Source organism: Andrographis paniculata, unplaced genomic scaffold, assembly GCF_009805555.1.
Source record: "Andrographis paniculata isolate CXL003 unplaced genomic scaffold, ASM980555v1 Contig22END, whole genome shotgun sequence".
Classification (NCBI taxonomy): Eukaryota; Viridiplantae; Streptophyta; class Magnoliopsida; order Lamiales; family Acanthaceae; genus Andrographis; species Andrographis paniculata.
In genome coordinates, this window is record NW_026137513.1 from 5,006,648 (window position 1) to 5,025,841 (window position 19,194).

The window sequence follows — 19,194 nt, forward strand, 5'->3', positions numbered from 1 at the left end:
ATTAGCTCTCTGAAAAATGAAAGTAAAGTACAACTAAAGGGTCTCTCCTATAAAAGAACCGAGAGTGGGGGACGAACAAAGCGGACAAGTGGACTATTGCTCAGTGGCGAAGCATGCCCTAACGGAGTTGGACATTACAGATGGGACTACTCCTAGGGTGGTGGAGTATGCTTGACTTGTTGGTGGCGGTTGGTGAGCACAAAGAATGTAAGTATGTAGGAAATGATCGACGAACTACCGCCTGAAGGCATGTTGAAAGTGTAAGAAACAATGTCGGTGCACTTGAGTAGCATCGCACAAGGGCGTTTGCGACTTGAAGTAGGAAAATACGGGTTGACATTTACGCTCCAGGTTATCGGTCATAGTTTGTCCCATGTGTGCGATCTCCTGTCCTCAGCGCGAGCATGACCTAGACACCGGACATGTAAGCTTCCGAGCACGTTACATAATAAGGCACGCAGGCAAGCATTACTACATTATAAGACAATGGTAGCAAAGATCTCCACTCCAACTCCAAAAGACATGCAATTAGAATTGTACTGGGGATAGGACCTAACCTTCGGAGATGTGCAAAAAAGAAGACTTCACCAGGGGCAGTTGTAAAAACCAAACACCCAGCGCACTAACTGCAGCTTCAAGAAAAAAAATAAATAAATAAAAGAGAGGTTCCTTGAGACAGCAAACCAACCAAGGATTGCAGCTCAGCTCAGCTCCCTCCAACAGCTGAAACAGATAATAATAAGATCCTGCTGTCTCTCAGTTCCCTTTGAATGGTCATACTGCATGCTCATTTCAGAGCTACATGAATCTAGTGCATTTTGGTGGGAATTGGGAGATAATGAAAACATCAGAATGTACAAACCATCCTAGATATATTTGAATGGCTTTCCTTACACAAAATACCGGCCATATTGTTTTCTTAAAATTCATATGAAGAATAAAACACACCAACACTCAAAATTTAGGCGCAATGAGAAAGAATTTCCTTGTCAGCTTGTAGCAGCCCATAGTGGGTCAAGCCAGTCTCATTCAGAGGCCACACATGCCAACTATCGAGAGGCCCTTCCCCATCCGCATCCCCATTTCAGACCAAGGTGCTGCCTGCACCCATCATATGATATATGCGCGCATATGTTCCAATGCAATAACAATCCCTTGTATACATACATAGATACATACATAGGAAGGAATGGGAGGACCAATTGGATTAGCATTCGAGTGAAGGGTGAAGCCAATCAATCAATCATCCTTTCTCTCCCTAACTAAAATAGGTGGTAATCCCAAGCCAACAGAACACAACACAACATAAGCCAGTAGTCAAGTCATTCAGTCTATCCCAACAGATATCTGCTGCAATTAGACTCACCTCACGATCAGAGGTATGAAGTACAACTACGAAGGATTCCAACTCCAGCTTATCAGCTTTCTGCTTTATGATCATGCTGAACCTGTGCTTACCCAGGATCCATACCCGAGGCTGTGCCTGCGCGTACCAGTATCAGCTTATTGCTGCTTTTATATAATTCGTTGCACCCTCCTTTCCACCATTATGTGTGAGACTTCTTGCTTTTCTTTAGCAGCATTGACATATTGTCAATAAAATCATGATCCACTCCATCTCCATTCCTTCCGAGCAGCCACCGCAGAGCCTCAGCTGCAGCATCCTTTTCTGCCTGCTTCTTATTGTTGCAAGGTTGCCCAGCTATCTGCATACCATTGAATTCCACAATAGCTCGAAATTGGTTGATCTTTAGCTGATTGGTCTTGTATCTGGGTGCAGCATAGCCTGCCCGAGTGAGTAATGTCTGTAGTTGGCTCTTCGAGTTATCTCCTCCAGGGCCACTCTCTGTATTGCATACCAAAATTGGTTTTCTATTTGCATCAGTGGCTAAAATTGATGCACCGATAGAATGAATGGAATGCATATGTCCCTGATGGCTAAATACAAATCTGCTTCCACATTCCTCTTGTGAGATCAGCAAACGAATTGCAGAAATCAGTTTATGAGAGAAATGTATTCCCATTGTGGGATAAAGGAGCTGCACATGAGAATTCAGCCATCATCAACTTTAGAAGCCATAATAACAATGAAACAGATAAATTTTCAATTTCATATCAACAACAGCACAGGCACAGGACAGTGCTGATGAATTTCAAATGAGACTTAGAAATAAATGAAAGGGCAGGAACTGTAACATAATTCTACGCTTTCACCTTGGTCTGAATTAAGTTGTCAAGCTCTCTCCTCAAACTCTGGTATAGGTCTGCTATCAAAGGATCCATATAAAACTCCAAGTATCCATTCAACATTTTCAACTGTCCATCCTGTGAAATCACATCATGAGTCCATCAGAACAAGGTTAAATTTGGGGAGTCACCACATCATTTTTGTTGATATAGAGGATATTTTACACTGAATTTCAGGCAAGGGACTAAATTATGGAGACTGGGAAAATTACCGTATCTCCTTTTGAGATGCGACCACCAAATAAGAGCAACATTGAATCTGATACAGCAGTGGAATCCCGCAGAAAGACAGAGTTCACTTTAATTTTTTCATTGAAGACAAGCCATGGATATGGGATTCTTGAGTAACGTGCATTCACTGAGTTCTAAGCCAATTTGAAGGAGGCTATAAGAAAATCACATGCATATGCAAATATCTTCAATCTAAAGGCAAGAAAGGGTTGTGAGGTCAGCAGGTACTTACAGAGTATAAAAGCACTTTACCATCATCCATTGTTTTCAGGGAGAAGGACTTCTCATTGTGCTGTAAGTAATCAATTGAGTTACTAAGTATAAAACCCAAAAGAAAGCTTAGATAATTTTTAATGAACTCCAAGAACTAGCTTCTTGTTTTGCTGGATGAATGAGAACATTGAGAAGTGGCTTAATTGAATTTCTAAAGTAGGACAAGAGCCAAAAGGCACCCACAAACCACCATTTCATGCAGGAAGGATTCTTAACACTATGTATTATCCCCATATACCACAGAATAAACAGCACATTGGCAGCCATATGCAAGATTACAATATATCCAGTGATGGATACCATTGGAAATCTTGAATAACTAAAAGCCTTACCACAACAGAGCAAACTCCAGGACACAAGCCATAACAAATGATTGCTCGCAGGAGATGCTCATCATAGCTCCAAACATTGCAAGTAGTTGGATTGCTATCCACAAGACCAACATCTTTTAGCAAAGAGTAGAATTCCTCACGGAGCAAATCAATGGCTTTCATTGACTGCACAGACAAAAAGTTCTTCCAGCAATAATCATATCCATTGAGATCTCTATCCGCAACCTTCCAACCCTCATATGCCCGGACAAGAGTAAGATGGTCACTGTACTCATGTGAGAACTGTGCTTTTGCTGCTTCCGCCAACTAAAACATACGGCAAAAATGTTATGAACAATTCAGTTTTACTGTGATGTATTCTGTAATATATAAAATATATAACATGAGTCCTAGTTTCTGATTTATGATACCAAATGCAGAAATCATAGGATACCAAATGCAGAAATCATAGGATACCAAAAAAAAAAGAACTTTTGCAGGACCAAAAAGTCACCATCTAGTCCCTCTTATGGATAATATTGTTTTGCACAGTACGAACTTATAAATGGACAATTGTTTGCACTTCAAATAGTGTCTGGAGAGCATAAGTTACATTCCAAACCCAAAACTCAATGTTATCCTAGAGAATAGGATTATTCAAATTAACTCAAGTGAGGTTACAGATAGATATAGATATAATTAGAAGTCTATCCACACCAATAAAATCCAATAATCCTATTCTAATATAAGGCCATCCTCTCTTTGAGATTTTTTTATTTTTTATTTTCTTTAGGATGCAATTCCCCAAGGTTTTCTATGAATATAGATAATTTTCTCTCAGAAAACATCACCACTATTTAAACACAAATCACAAACATAAATACAAACCAAACGCAGGGTAACTATCTAACAATAAATGTAAACTATATCGTCAACACTCTCCCTCAAGTTGGAACATATATATTTATCATGCCCAAATGGTTACAAAGATGTTTCATTTATACTCCATTTGGTGTTTTGGTGAAAACATCTCCAAATTGATTTTTGGCATATTCCATAAATGAATTCTTCTTGAACCTTATTGTAAAGAAAGTGATAATCAACATCAATATGCTTTATGTGTTAATGGAATACTACTGGTTGCAATATGTGAAGCAGTTTAGTTCTCACACATTAGTGTTGCTGGAAAATCAACTCTATGGCCAATCTCTCACATCAAGTGTTGTATCCATACCATCTCCCAAACAAAGTCAACCAGCTCTATATTCAGCTTTAGCAACACATCAAAATACCTCATTTTGGTTATACTTTGTCAACATACAAGATTGTATCCTATGAAAACACAATATCCTAAAGTGGATCTCCTATCATTCTTACACCTAGTATCGTCTGCACTGGTAAAACCTTCTATTTTAGAGGGATCATGGTTGGTGTAGAATAGGCCTCAACCAGGTGCTCCTTTCAAATAACACAAGCTCTGAAAGGGTTCAATGATAAACTGTAATTGAATTCATAAATAAACTTACAACACTAACTGAAAATGCAATGCTGGTAGGATTTGTTGTCAAATAATCCACTTCCCTAAAGTGTTTGATACCTTTCAGAATCAGGGAATACTTTTTCATTATTCCTCTCCAGATGTTAGTTAGGACTCATTAGAGTGCGGCAGGGTTTGGCTCTTGATTTTTCAGTCTATTGAAGTCAATCAAAAACATATTTCCTCGAAAATAAGAAAATTCCTTTATTAATCATCATTACTTCAACTGCTATAAAGTATTGCAGCGCCCCCAAACCTTTGCTTTAAATGTTTTTTGAAGCAACAGCTTCCATATATATACAACTAGCAAAAGACTCCCAACTTGTGTGTGCCTATAAAAAACTAATGAGAAAACTTGCACCTCTGCATCTCATATTTCAAAACTACTTGATTGATATGCCGAACCAAGCATGGGAACTTTGTTTTAGTTCATTGAGTGATTTATGAAGATGAAAAACTTTCCCACACTCTACTCTAAGTATCAAAGTTGGATGGTTGCTCTAGATATACTTTGTTATTAAAAAAGACATGGAGGAAGGCATTCTTAATATCCAACTGATGAAGAAGTCAATCATAAATGGGTACACAAGATATAAGTAAACAGACTAAGGTTAATTTGGCCACAGGAGAAAATATCTCAAAATAGTTAGCACCATAAGACTTTGTATAAACCTTGGCAACAAGACAGTTTAACTTTACCATAAATAGTAATTTGCATCCAATCGCCTTCTTCCCTGTAGGTATATCCACCAAACGCCAAGTAGCATTATGATTAAGAGCATTTATTTCCTCTATCATGGTGGCACGCCAACCAGAATGCACCAAACTAAATGGATTCAGGACTGGTGATAGAATCGATCTTAGAGCAGACATGTCATCATAGGGAACAACAAAGGGAATAGGATAAGTGCATGTATGTATAAATTTATAAAGGGCAATGGGAAGATCCATAGAGGATTGTTGTGTGGGAGGAGAATCCCAGGGTGCAAGATCATCTGGTGTTGCAAAAGTAGGTGATGAGAATCTACATGAGGCTTAGCAAGATGCTGCTGCTGAGTCTAAACTATGATTGCCTAGGGCTGAGATAGTGGGAACTCTGAGATTACTCAAACACAGGGTAGATAAAATGATATGATTCCTTCACTAGGTAGCATGGGGAAAAGATAGGATAAAATGGAAAATGCTCTTGAAAGAAATCACAAGAGAAATTATAGCTAAGAAAGATGCACTTACGCAAATTTTGGGTCCAACTTAGTAATGGAGGACAAGTATCATGGACAGAATAAGTACCATACACGGCTCAACGGAGGAGGTACGTTTATGAAGGAAAAAGAAAAAAGAAAGAAGAAGCCAAACAAGAATGGAAGGTGTACCAAAAGAACAAGTAGTAGATATAGCACTGGCCGGAAACAACTTATGGACATTCATCATTCATCTAAAGATTAGCACTAAGGGACTTCCAAAAGATGGTGCTTCGTTCGGCAATAACATTTTTGTTGGATTGTACAAAAGAGGATTCATAACACACTATCCATTGAGACTGAGACACTAAGCTGGGCATTTTTCCCAACTTAAAAAAATTGCTACGCAACCAAGCAGGAGAGAGAAAGTAGAGAGAGGTTGTAGTTCTTCCATTCTTGGATGGTTCACAAATAAAGGGATCACCCCTTCGTATATAACTCAAGTCCACATCAATGCTCTATAATATTCTAGAGTTCTACAAAGTTCTACACAATTCCAATATTTATAAATATAAAAAAAGAAATTAAGTAAATAAATAAATGTAGAAAAAACTACAAGGCTCTCAAACCTTATAAAAGGTTCCGAAGAGTGTTCTATAGCCTCCTTTCGGATCTCCTTCACTCACAATCCTTAAACCAGGACAGTAGGATACAAATAGAAACACCAAACTGATTTTTCATCTCAATACAGAAGTGAAAAAAGGGCTGAAACGCTTCAGAACAATTTCCATGAATAAAACCAAGTAAGACAAGACTAATGATCAAGGCATGTGACAAAACACTTAAAATCAAGTTTAGACAAGACAAGACAAGACACAGTTTCTGGACAATAGGATGAACAAAATCAATAGCATATTTATCAATTTCAATGGTGGCAACATCAGTTAAGAATACTCTTTCTAATGATATGTTGATAGCTCCAATGGCCAAATCTAGTGAAACAAATCAAAATAGTCTCAATTGGGGTTGAAGCAAACCAAATCAAAGGGAATTAACCCAGGCAAATGAAAAACCCACTAACCCGGTTAATCTCACACTGGTGAAGTTGAAGAAAAAACACAAACTGACTTTGAGCAAAGCAAGAATAGACTCCGACCAGGCAGGTGCCACAAATACAGTAGTTAGACGGTGAGTCAAGCAGGTCGCATACTTGGTCAAGCCAATCTGAATGATGCGGGCAGACCAGAATGATTAAGGACTACCAGAACGAATTCCGGTTGGGAAGAACCAGCAACGATATGTCAGGGCAGCGGCATTGAGTGGAGACGGGAATAGGTAATTAATAAAAGGTAATTAGGTGATTTTCTCTCAACCCAACCCAAAATCAAACCCAAATAAAATCAAACCTAACCCAATTGCAACCCAAACAAAAAGCCTACCCAATCGACCCAACCTGGTCAAATCTGAGAATTCTATTCTAAAGGTTTTCATGATCAGAATCGAATTTCGCCAATCGGCATCAAAATGCTTACAACCGGAGTTACACCTGCTCTAATACTATGTTATCAAAGAAAAGGATTTATAGCATTAACTCAAGAAAGGTTACACATGAATATGGATATAATTAGGAGTCTATCAAACCAAACTCTAATAACCCTATCCAATCTAACTATATATGTATATTATGTTGTCAACACTGAAAAAAGGAGAAGCTAGGAAATAAAAGAGTGATGGTAAAGAAACAAGAAGGCAACAGATAAAAGATTGCATTGTTTAAGAAGTATTTCTTACATCCTTCTTATCCAATGGAGCTAAGAAAGGGTCACGGACACTTAAACCTGCAACTATAGTTAAAATTGGATCCAAGCAATTAAAAATAACACCAAGAACAAGCATTTTCCCAAGTTTGGGTTCCATGGGAAGTATGGTCAGGTAGCGCCCTGCATAAGAAATCAAAGTGCACATAAGATAAGAAAAACCTAGCTAACAAGAAATACAAAGGAAACTAGAATACACCAATTTACCCAAAACAGTCAAATCCTCATTCTCATCTAGAGCCCCAATGATCTTTAGGTATTCTATAGCATTTTGAATCTGCCATCACAACTAAGCAATGTTATCAACCATTATAATGGATCAAGTAATAACCTTAGGGATAGAAGTATAAACATATATTTTTGTTTCTCAAAATCATGGTCCACAAAAGTTACTTCTACTTTCCGTGAAAAAAAGTTCAAACTAACATGTAATTACTAGATATGCATAAACAACTTTATGTGAGCAATACCGCAAGATACTCTGGAGATTGCAATGCCCTAGATAGGAACTCGGAGATACTGCCAAGTTTCAAACTCTTGATTTGCAAACAAAGGGACTGCAGAGGAGTCCTTAGAATTTCAGGCAATTGAAAGTCTGCAAAAGCATCATACACACATCTTGGATAGAGATGGTAGCATTCTCCCGGCTGAACGCGTCCTGCTCTACCTCTTCTCTAGTTTTCAAACACCCAAAAAGGAAAATGAAACAGTGAGTACAAAATGTCACCTCAGTGAAGACAAATATGCTTATAGATAATACTGCAACTATCAAAGACTGAATGTGACCGCATCACTACAACTTGTTACTTCATCTATATGCAGGTCCTTCAAGGTGATTTTGTCATCTCATATGAGATTCTTTAGATCTTATCAGTAGGAACAGTACATTATCATGATATTATCAACTGCTACCATCCAAAATAATAAAGTACAAAATCACACGCTCAACATTCATAAAATAATTTTCAGACTTATTATTCTTGAGATAATATTACAAAAGCCAAAACTCTAACCATAGTATAATGCAATCACTTAGCTGGAATTGGGTATTTGAAAACAAAGAAGCAATAACATTGATTCACGATGTTGCTTTCATACTATATCTGGATGTTTGCATACTTGTTTAGCAGAAGCCTTTGAAATCCAGGAAGGAAGCAGGCAAGGAGTGTTATTTAGCGCATCATATGACGTCTCCTTTGCCTTTCCACAGTCGATAACAAATACTATGTCATCAATTGTAATGCTGGTTTCAGCAATATTGGTGGCTAAGACAATCTTCCGTATTCCATCCTCAGGTTTGTCAAAAATTAATTTCTGCAAAAAAATAAATCTAAATACAAGTAAGTGTAAATGATGCCCTACATATAAAATTTGTCAAAAAGATAGAAGATGGATAATATCTATCATTATAATTGATAGAAAACAAAGGCTATTCCAACTACTTCACTTAAGGGAAACAAAACAAAAAGTCCTCATCCACCAGATAAGGCTGAAAACATTATCCAACTATATTTAGAAATTCTGCTGGTGCTTTTGGTCTTATATTTATAACAAATAGCCTTGAGATAGTACTTCCAGGAGGGGAAGGTACTAATATGAGTAAAATGTATTCTGTGGGCAAACATAAATGCCATTTTGAGTTTTACATGTTAGATTCGAAAAAAAATTGTAAAACTAAGGCGTTGTTCACCTTGCATTTTTTTTCAGATTTTTTAATATGCAACTATCCCAGTTCCCAAACAAAATATATATTTTTCTCTCACAAAACACTATTATTTAAACTGAAAAAGGAGAATGAAAAAGTCCAAAAGGAACTCACCCTAAAATGGTTTTGAATTGGTATAACGTATTGCACTTATCAGCCAAATCAAATTCGTGAGTTACCAAAAGTTCTTCAACCATTTTCATTTGCCAGAATTGGTTAACTACCAAACCATGGAATGAGATCAGGTAGTCATCAGGCGCACATATCATTACAACAAGTCTGAAAGGCAAATTTAATCTGACTTCGCTTAATTTTCCTGCACTGAGACATGCTATGTGACTTGGTAATTATTGGACTTGCGTGATAAGATTGTAAAAAAATTATGGAGAACTTTTAATGTAACTTCATGTGATATTTCCTACTCCTATCTGTGAACCTCATACCAACATGCATAAGACAAATTATGAAAAGAAAATTGACATCAAGTTGTCGGAGAACTTCACTTGTTTACATAATACATCAATATTACAAATATCAAATAATGATTGATGAGTGGAATAAATAGAGGGAAAGGATTTATGATGGACAATGGAACAACAATTAATCTATTCAAAACTCGAGTACCATAGTAATACCAACATATCAGGTGCAAATGAGGGGGCTAATGATTTTGCTAAGCATGGTCCTTTCTGTCTGCCTGTAGTTGTTATCTGTTTTTCTTCTGGCTTTTGGCTATATGTTTCTATCTCTCTCAATTAATAAAATTACTCATACTCCAAAAAGCAATTTAGATGCAAGCTACAAGTAGTATCAGAATCACCTGTTCTGCACTGCCCATAGAACCATGGCATGCCAACACTATAACTTGATTTGTATCTCCAAGTACAGGATGAGCTTGAAGCTTTTCTTTCAGGGAGCATATATCTTCCCACCCAGTCATAAAAACTAAAACAGCACCAGGTCTCTTGTTTTCACATATGTTGCAAAGAAGATGCTCTATTAGGTTGAAACCCAGAAAATCAGGATTCCAGCATGACAGAGACTGCCTTGTCTGAGCTGTGCAGTCACTGAAGTCAGCAGTGCTAAGTGCCTCCTGATTAATTTTGCAGCAGGTCAGTATAATCATAATAAAGGTATAAATCCAGAAAGTTCACGAGGTAAAAAAGATTAGATTACCTCAACCGCAGAAGCAATTTGGCTCTTTCTCTTTCTTGTTGCTGGTTTGCTCATCTTCCACATCCTTTCCACTCCATAGTCATCTATTTGATTATTAGCTGTCAACTGATACCCTGTTGCCTCCAAAATATTTTCTAAGAAATGAGTCTGTACTGGATAAGTAAAACCCTGAATAACAAATGGAGAGAAAAGTTAGTGTGGCCTAATACTTAAATTCTAAAACAGTACTTTTGAAACTGGAATCACTCTGTATGGTGAAGTAATGGGTGATGCCAGAATTAGAAGAATACGACTTCCCAATTAACAAAATTGTGCATAAAAGATCTATTAAATAACTCATAAAAGATAAGAAAATTGTTGCAAATAACCAAAGACAGACCTAAATCTCCTTAGACTTCACAGAAGGAATATTCTCATATTCCATGGGAACAAAAAAAAGGGGCAGCTCCAACATCAAGTCACGTTGAACAAAACTCTATAATTAGCACTCAATACTTCCAGCAAACAAATATTGACCACTCCACACCTGACAAGTCCTCCTAAAACTACTTGTGAAGTTGTTGCATTGCAATAGTGCACGCATACAACTGGGTCCATTGAAGAAAATAACTCCAATCTAATCAAGATCAGAATGGCTTCCTGCTTAATTGCAAGCGTAAGGAAAAAAGAATTGGCACATATATCGATTCTATTTTCACCCCATTGACAGAAGGGGCATAAAAACACATAGATTAACACTAAATAAATTATAATTTCCAATCAACTCTAGAATCAATTTCTATGGTTGCTCCCTTCATAAAAAATGTTGTCAAATTTTCTCAGAATAATGTCTGCATCCCACATAGATGCGTGGCATGTACAAGTTACACCAACGGAAGAACCCAACAATATAGGCAATCAAAAGCCAGTGCTGCTAAACAGAACCAGAAAGACAATGGGTGTGTTCTTTTGGTATATATATTGTGTATATGTGTTTTTGGTTTTAATATTTTCTAGGTGAAATAGTTGTAGAATGTGATGCTTAGTATAGTAATTGGGTGTTGGATGTGATGTTTTGGGATTGTGATATTGCATATAGTTAAGAAAATTTAAATAAAATAAATATCCTCAGAGAACAAACCCAATGTTTTGTGAGTACCAATTACAACTTAAGGGTGTGTTTGTTTGGGGGATTGGATTTTAAATAGACTATTCATCCCATTTTTTTCCCCAAAAACATCAAATCAAACACCTATTTTTCATTTTTTATATTATACTAAAAATCAATTTTACATTCAAAACATCGCATCAACACCTATTTATATCACATCATACAACTATTCAAATTCAAAATTTTTACTATTCAAATCCCAACTCAAAATCCAAACCCCCAAACAAACACACCCTTAATATGGTGAACTGGTGATACTTGAAGGTGTTCAGGATTAGTCGTAATGAGTACTGCATCTCATACCACAAATTTAATACAATAACTAGTCAACTTTAATTGCAATAACTCAATTTTGTAATTGATTCCCATCCTCTAGTGCAAACAAACTAACATTTTGGTCTGTTCTTCAAATAAACCAATTCACAAGAAATGTGAAAATAATAAATGAGGCATAAACCATTGCCTCCATAAAGCACAATAGAACGCCCTTTTGGATGTTTTGATAACTTGCTATTTCGGCTCGATGCTTCCCCACTCTCCTTGAAAATCAATTATAACTAATTCTTTTGTAAGAATCCGTCGACTGTTGATTACACATACAGACAATACTTATTCATATTTTACAGAAATTTTACTGTAGGTACAGAATTTCTAGTAATACTCATTGCTCTGTTCAAATCACCATTAACTAGCTAACACAAACTTTTCTCAAAACAAAGAGGCTCACATAGATGCAACTAACTGGAATATTCACAGGTCTGGAAGGAAATAACCTCACACAAATGAGAATATTTATCAACATGTAAATTGGTTTTTCTTAGCAGATTGTCTGGAATAACAACAGAATACTTGAACTATACAAGTAGAACCAAAAAATATTAGACCAAAAAAACCCACCGGAATATGGACCACTGGAGCCCCACCAAAGTATGTTGAAAAAAGTCCTGCATCTAAAGTTGCACTCATCAAAATCAACCTCAAGTCTGGTCGGCGAGGAAGAAGATCTTTGAGAATAATGAGCAGAAAATCTGTCATCAAACATACAAAGTAAGTTATAAGTGACTTCATCGTGGCATTGCTCAATCATATTACAGTACATACCTTCATTGATCCCACGCTCATGAATTTCATCCACAATAATATGAGTCACCCCCATTAAGTTTCTATCAACAGACAATCTGCGGAGCAATATTCCAGTTGTGCAGAAGAGGAGGTGCGTATTTTTTCCTTTCATACCCTCCAGCCGAACTTTATATCCAACCTGAGAAGAACATAACAAGACTTAGATGGGTACTTAAACTTTTTGCTTAAAATATCATATAAAAGGTATTGCTGCACAGGGATCTTGGCTATTAGCAGAAACTCACTGTTTCCCCCAGTTTCTCCCCTCTCTCAGCAGATATCCTCTCAGACACTGAAATCGCAGAAATTCTTCTAGGTTGAGTGCATATAATATTACATGTGGCCCCATGCATAGAGTCAATCTCAGACTCCAAAATAAATTGGGGAATCTGAGTAGTTTTCCCACAACCAGTTTCACCTGAGATAATGACAACCTGAAAAATGGAACTTACCATCATTAATGTTGGCACCAAACCAACTATTCAGAGGAATGCTTTCCAATTCAGTCAACCAAAAAGACCAATGTCCTATTCATGAATAGTGCATCACGCCACACTTCAAAGGAGATAAGGTTTCATTACAAATTAACTCCATTTGGTTTTTTTAGTTACAAAAGTTCTCTACTACTTCAACACTTGAATTAGACACAGAGGAAGCGGCCAGAAGCCAAAGGCTGGAGTAAGAGATTTATGAAAGAATGGTTCAGGATAAGAAGATTGCTTGACATAATGAAAATTATTTCGGACTGTCAATAGATCATCTCTCATGCAAGCTCCAATAGTTAAGTGCACATGCCATAGAAACTAAAAAGGCCAGAAACAGAATCAACAAACTAAATATCCAAGGAAATACGGAAACTTAGCCCAAACCCAAAAACCAAAAACCTAACAAGTTAACAACTAATGGGATAAAGAATAATGATTCCTTAAAAACTTACGGACTTCTAAAATAATAATTTTCATAGCTAAAATGCATACTAAATGGAATTAAGAAATAACAAGAGGTATCCAACATGCATCAATATCAGTCATGGGTCAAGCCTAGCCCAAATTAAGCTCAGCTCTTCCCCCTTTCAGTATTATACACTCAGGCAGTTGAGGGGCCAGCACCGCCAATCGTGACTGCAGCTCCTGCAATGCCAGTTCCCTTGGCTTCGTAACATAGATCCTCTCACTCACTCTCTTAACAGTTTTAGTTTATATTCTATATAAACTGAAAATATAGGAATCAGTATGTTGACAAGGAAAATCTAAATACACATGTAAAAAATTGTTTCCCATGTAATCACGGAAAACTTAATTACAATCATGAGAACAAACTAACCCAGACAGGAAGAAAATGTCTGCAGCAGTTACAGGTCAGATCAGTTTGAGTACTGCTATAGCCAATTATGACATTGCTTAAGTGCCCAAAACAACAGAAATGAATAATCACAACAGCAGCTCATTGAACCATAGCATCAATACTAGAACTGATTGTAAGAATTTATAAATTGTCATCAATGGTGGAGAAGGTCCAACGTTTCAAATGCAGATATACCACATACCTGGTTCTGTGAAATAGCACTCACGATAACTTCTTTCTTCTTACAAGCAGGGAGACTATTGCGAAATTCCATCATCTTTCTACCGTCAGGAGATTCCTGTAAAAGTGAAATTCAGGGGATGACTATGAATAAGAACAAACTAATTTGGTGACAAAACAAACAACAAAACAGTATAAAATTTTTAAAACAACATGGTTCCTTTCATATTCAACAGGTAACTACTTTACTGCATCAATGCTAAAGTAAAACCAGTACAGATTTTCAAGATATTAAAAGGGAGAACCAAGGCTTAGGTTATCATCAACACAACCCATTGTCATCACTTATGAATAAATAATGCATTAATGTTCATTGTTTTCTCAAATACACAATTAGTGTGCCTTTCAAGCTGAGTTTTGACCCATCAAATGTTAGATTATCTCAAATGTTCACATAGAATTTCTTGAATACTAATTAATATTAAAAATTCAGGGCACATAGAGTTAAGTATACAATGTCAATCATTCTGCAGAGGCAACTGGACCTGCCAAGTGCGTTGTTCATCCCGCATATGCAGACTTCTTTGCCAGGAAAATTTTTCCATGGGAGTGTTACCATGTGGAAGTGAATCCAGTTGGTCAAAGAGGCTTTCATCACAGATATCAGCATCACTAATTGATCTTGAAAAGGAATCCGTGCTCCTGTACTTCTGACATATGTATTCAGCAAGATATGCATCCACGCGTTTAACTAAGTTGGGGGGCAAGATCACCTAAAAGATTTAAACATGATCAGATATACAAGAAATAATTGAGAGGAACACAGGAATTCACATTGGCACATGTGATCAATCAGATATATTTCTATGCTCCCAGCACCGCCTAAATGACCGCAACTACCTGGATTCCTCACTTGCAGGATTTCTCTTATTTACTATTGCTTTTGGAGCTACTAAGATGGTAGTAATATGTTGCCATAGAATTGATAGAACAAATAAATTCCAGGTTCACACTCCACAACAAAGCAGGAAGTACCGAGAGATTAATTACTGCACTAATAGTAAATAGAAGATACAGTTTATCATGACGCCTTAGAAATAATCAACTTATTACAGGAAAGACAACATCTTGACTTCAATAAAATAACTCTGCAAAGATCAGCGAAAGCGCCTCCCTAATGAGAGGCTTCTCGTCAAGATCAAACCGGTAATTGGGCAATGGAACTTTGGTGACAACACCCACTTTTGCATACATGTTACTGCAAGGGAAATATGTTACCTAAATGACCGCAACTACCTGGATTCTTCACTTGCAGGATTTCTCTTATTTACTATTTCTTTTGGAGCTACTAAGATGGTAGTAACATGTTGCCAAAGAATCGATAGAACAAATAAATTTCAGGTTCACACTCCACAACAAAGCAGGACGTACCAACAGATTAATTACTGCACTCATAGTAAATAGAAGACACGGTCTATCACGATGCCTTAGAAATAATCAACTTATTACAGGAAAGACAACATATTGACTTCAATAAAATAACTCTGTAAAGATCAGCAAAAGCACCTCCCTAATGGGACGCTTCTCGTCAAGATCAAACCGGTAATTGGGCAATGGAACTTTGCTGACAACAACCACTTTCACATACATGTTACTGCAAGGGAAATATTTATTTTAGGACATTAAAATTATAACCATATTGAGAATCATGGTTGCAAACTGAATTCACATGACAGATACCTATATAAGCCCATTGCAGTTGCTAAAGCTTCTATTTGCTCAAAATCACGCCTATCCTTTTTCTCTTTTGATATTAGCTCTTGCTTATCAGCATTGTGCAAAAGAGAATTCAATTTCCATTTCCATGCGATCATATTCTCTGAAGTAGTACTCTGAGATGAAAGAACGAATTTTCCATGAACAAAAGCAGAGATAACCATGCAACACAAACAACAGGCTGCCTCAAAGTTCATATATAAATTGATAAAAACAAAGCATACGTCATAAGTGGAATCATATTCTAAGATAACTGCTGTCAACTATGCTATATATTGGACCATGTAGTTGACCTTCTGTGCAAAAACAGAGTATGCACTTTTTACAGGACTGTGATTGCTTGACAAAGCATGTATGGGGTTCTCTATTCTGAAGATTATTATTTTCTTTTTTTTAATTAGTTTGTCTTGAATTTAGAAAACTGGTCATGAAAATTTTCACATCCTTATCATTATCATTAGGCTTTATTCCATATAGTTCAAAGATTCAAAGAGAAGTAAATCTCTAATATATTTGCAGGGCTTGAGGGACACGATTTTTTTAAGTCTAAAAAGAAAAAATATTCTACATTGTAAGAAGAAGTAACTGTTGCAAGAGGTAAACATGAATTCCTTATCAAAGTCGCACCAGAAAACAACATGAGATTTAACAATAAGTTGAATAGAGTAGGTTGTGGATTTGAGTTCAGGATGGACTAGATCCAACAACTCCATAGGATCACTGAAGACCAATCAAACAAGAAATATCAACGTACAAACAATTATATGGAAAGAAGAGCTATGGCCCAGGTGAAGGTAAATCCAGCTTCACTAAAACCACAAGAAAGATATTTAGTGTAATTAATAATAATGAATTTACAGAAGTATGAGTAAACCTAGTAGTAATCTAAAAATAGCGGTGCAAAAAAGGAGATATGGCATGTACGACTTAACATAGAAACGTACAGGTTGTGATGAAAACTCGAATTCACGTTGGGACCCTTGCTCGGCCACCTCATCACGTCGCCAAATTTCCCTCAGTTGTTGGCAATGCTTCTGAGATGATTGAGGTGGAAAGTAAGGATAAGAATCAACAGCATGACAACTATCAGTCCAATTAACTTTAGAAGTAGATAACGAGCTCGGACGGTCAGGAGGGTGGTAAGTGGTAACATCTGAATCGGTGGGGGATGAGGCAGTAGTGGTTGCGGGGCGGCGGTGGTGGGGAGGCACATAGAGGGCCCCGTAAGAAGGAGGGCGGTCCTTCATTCGGAAGATTGGGTACAGAGGAGTAGGGGGGTGGGAATTTAGGGTTTTGGGGGGAGAATATGGAGGAGGAGATTTGAGGCAGAGGAGGTACATGCAATGCAGAAATGTCCAGACCTTGAATGTTCCGGCGATCGGTCGGACGGGGATAGTAAAGGGTTTGACGGCAGCGGTGCGAGCGACGGGGAACCGAGGGGGTGGGTGGGGGAAGAAAGAACTTAGATTAAATTAGAGATTAGAGAAGAGATGGTTTGTCGATGCCATCCAGGCTGAGGCAGGCGAGGCGAGGCGGAGAGCGATTTATTGCTGCTTGACTCAACGACTCCGACCGACTGAGAGTCTCAGACCTTCTCCAAACTGTATAATTATACTTTTAAATCGTAAAATTGGTTGTGCGTATTTTAATTTAATTATACATAAAAGTATTTGTCAGACTCCTATTTTTAAAAATAATTATATCATTATAAAAAAAAAAAATATTTTTTTTATTATTACACATACACTAATACCATAAAAAATATTTTATTCTATATTTTTTACTCACTGTTAATATAATATCAATATTCTTTTCGCAACACAAAACAGACTATATAATTATAGGACGGAAGGAGTATGAGATATTTTATACCTCTTTCGTTTATAACTTTAGCGTCTCATTTACTTTTTGTATTTTATTGTATTAGAATTAAAAATAGCATTATATTTATAAAAATATCATTGTAATATTACAAGACACTAATAATAAATATTTTTGTTATTTTTCCTTATATTATATTTTCTTATAATAATTAATAATCGAAAATAGTATATTTTTATTAGAACGGGCAAAAACTGACCTGACATGACAACCCACACTAAATAATTGGATTTTGGTCAAAGATTTCAACCCGATTATGTATACGGGTTTACACGAACCCGACACGATAGTAAACGGGTCGGATTAGGGTTGAAGCTCTCAACTCGAACCCGACACGACAACCTCGTTATAATTTATTAATATTGATTAATATATTTATTATATAGGTAAAATAATCATAATTTAATAATTTTCTCATAAATTAATTTAAACTAAGTTCAATTTTAAATAATTTAACATAATTTACACTCAAACCAATAAAAACTACCATAACACGACAACATAACAAAAAATTATTTAATTTGAATCAAGAAATTCGACTTAATTATATATACGGGTCAACACGAGTCAACACGAGTCAACCCGAACCTGACACGATAATAAACGAGTCAACACAAAACCGACACGATAATAAACGGGTCGGTTTAAAGTTGAGTAATTTAACTAACACAACATAACAAAAAATTATTTAATTTGAATCAAGAAATTCGACTTAATTATATATACGGGTCAACACGAGTCAACCCGAACCCGACACGATAATAAAACGAGTCAACACGAATTGATAATAAATGGGTCGGGTTAGGATTGAATAATTTAACCCATTTAAAGTATTCAACCCGACACGAATCTACTCTGTCAGCTCTAATTTTTACTAAAATTGAAAGTTTATATAATTTATATTGTAGTTTTTTATTTTTACAGAATATTTAAGGGTACTTTTGTTAAAAACTCTAAATTTAAATAATTTTACTATGTATATAAATAAATGTTTATAATATATTAAATTTAATATTAATTTTTAATATAATATAACAAATAAGAAATAAATATTTTATTTGATATATTTTAAAAATAATTTTTCTACTTACTTTGTACGCTAAAATAACTTTCTGTTTTTTTTACTGGCAACCATACCTTAACTAGTTCACCTTCTATTATATTTTTAAAATTTTGTATGATCAAAAAATTATTATATGCATTTTATTTTATATTACTATATACTTCATTCGACCCTTAGCAATTTATACAATTTTTCATTTT

At 36.2% G+C, this 19,194-nt stretch overlaps 1 protein-coding gene across 3 annotated transcripts; it reads right to left on the reverse strand.

Annotated features, from left to right (window-relative positions):
* Positions 1-731: 731 nt before the first annotated feature.
* LOC127245302 (DExH-box ATP-dependent RNA helicase DExH5, mitochondrial-like) lies at positions 732-17,633 on the reverse strand. 3 transcript variants are annotated; one of them, XM_051266108.1, is made up of 19 exons: positions 16,995-17,633; positions 16,015-16,166; positions 15,841-15,928; positions 14,820-15,047; positions 14,297-14,392; positions 12,996-13,184; positions 12,730-12,889; positions 12,526-12,656; positions 10,479-10,646; positions 10,123-10,395; positions 8,717-8,911; positions 8,068-8,271; positions 7,805-7,874; positions 7,572-7,720; positions 3,084-3,389; positions 2,711-2,770; positions 2,460-2,612; positions 2,215-2,325; positions 732-2,039 (listed from the first exon to the last, which is right to left on the reverse strand). In XM_051266108.1, exons 1-19 carry the CDS (start codon positions 17,388-17,390, stop codon positions 1,548-1,550), a joined length of 3,621 nt encoding a protein of 1,206 aa, XP_051122065.1. In that variant the 5' UTR covers positions 17,391-17,633; the 3' UTR covers positions 732-1,547. The 3 variants fall into 3 exon arrangements, with proteins under 3 accessions (XP_051122065.1, XP_051122066.1, XP_051122067.1); XM_051266109.1 differs by lacking the exons at positions 15,841-15,928; positions 16,015-16,166; XM_051266110.1 differs by lacking the exons at positions 15,841-15,928; positions 16,015-16,166; positions 16,995-17,633 and having other exon boundaries at positions 14,789-14,937.
* Positions 17,634-19,194: the final 1,561 nt, after the last annotated feature.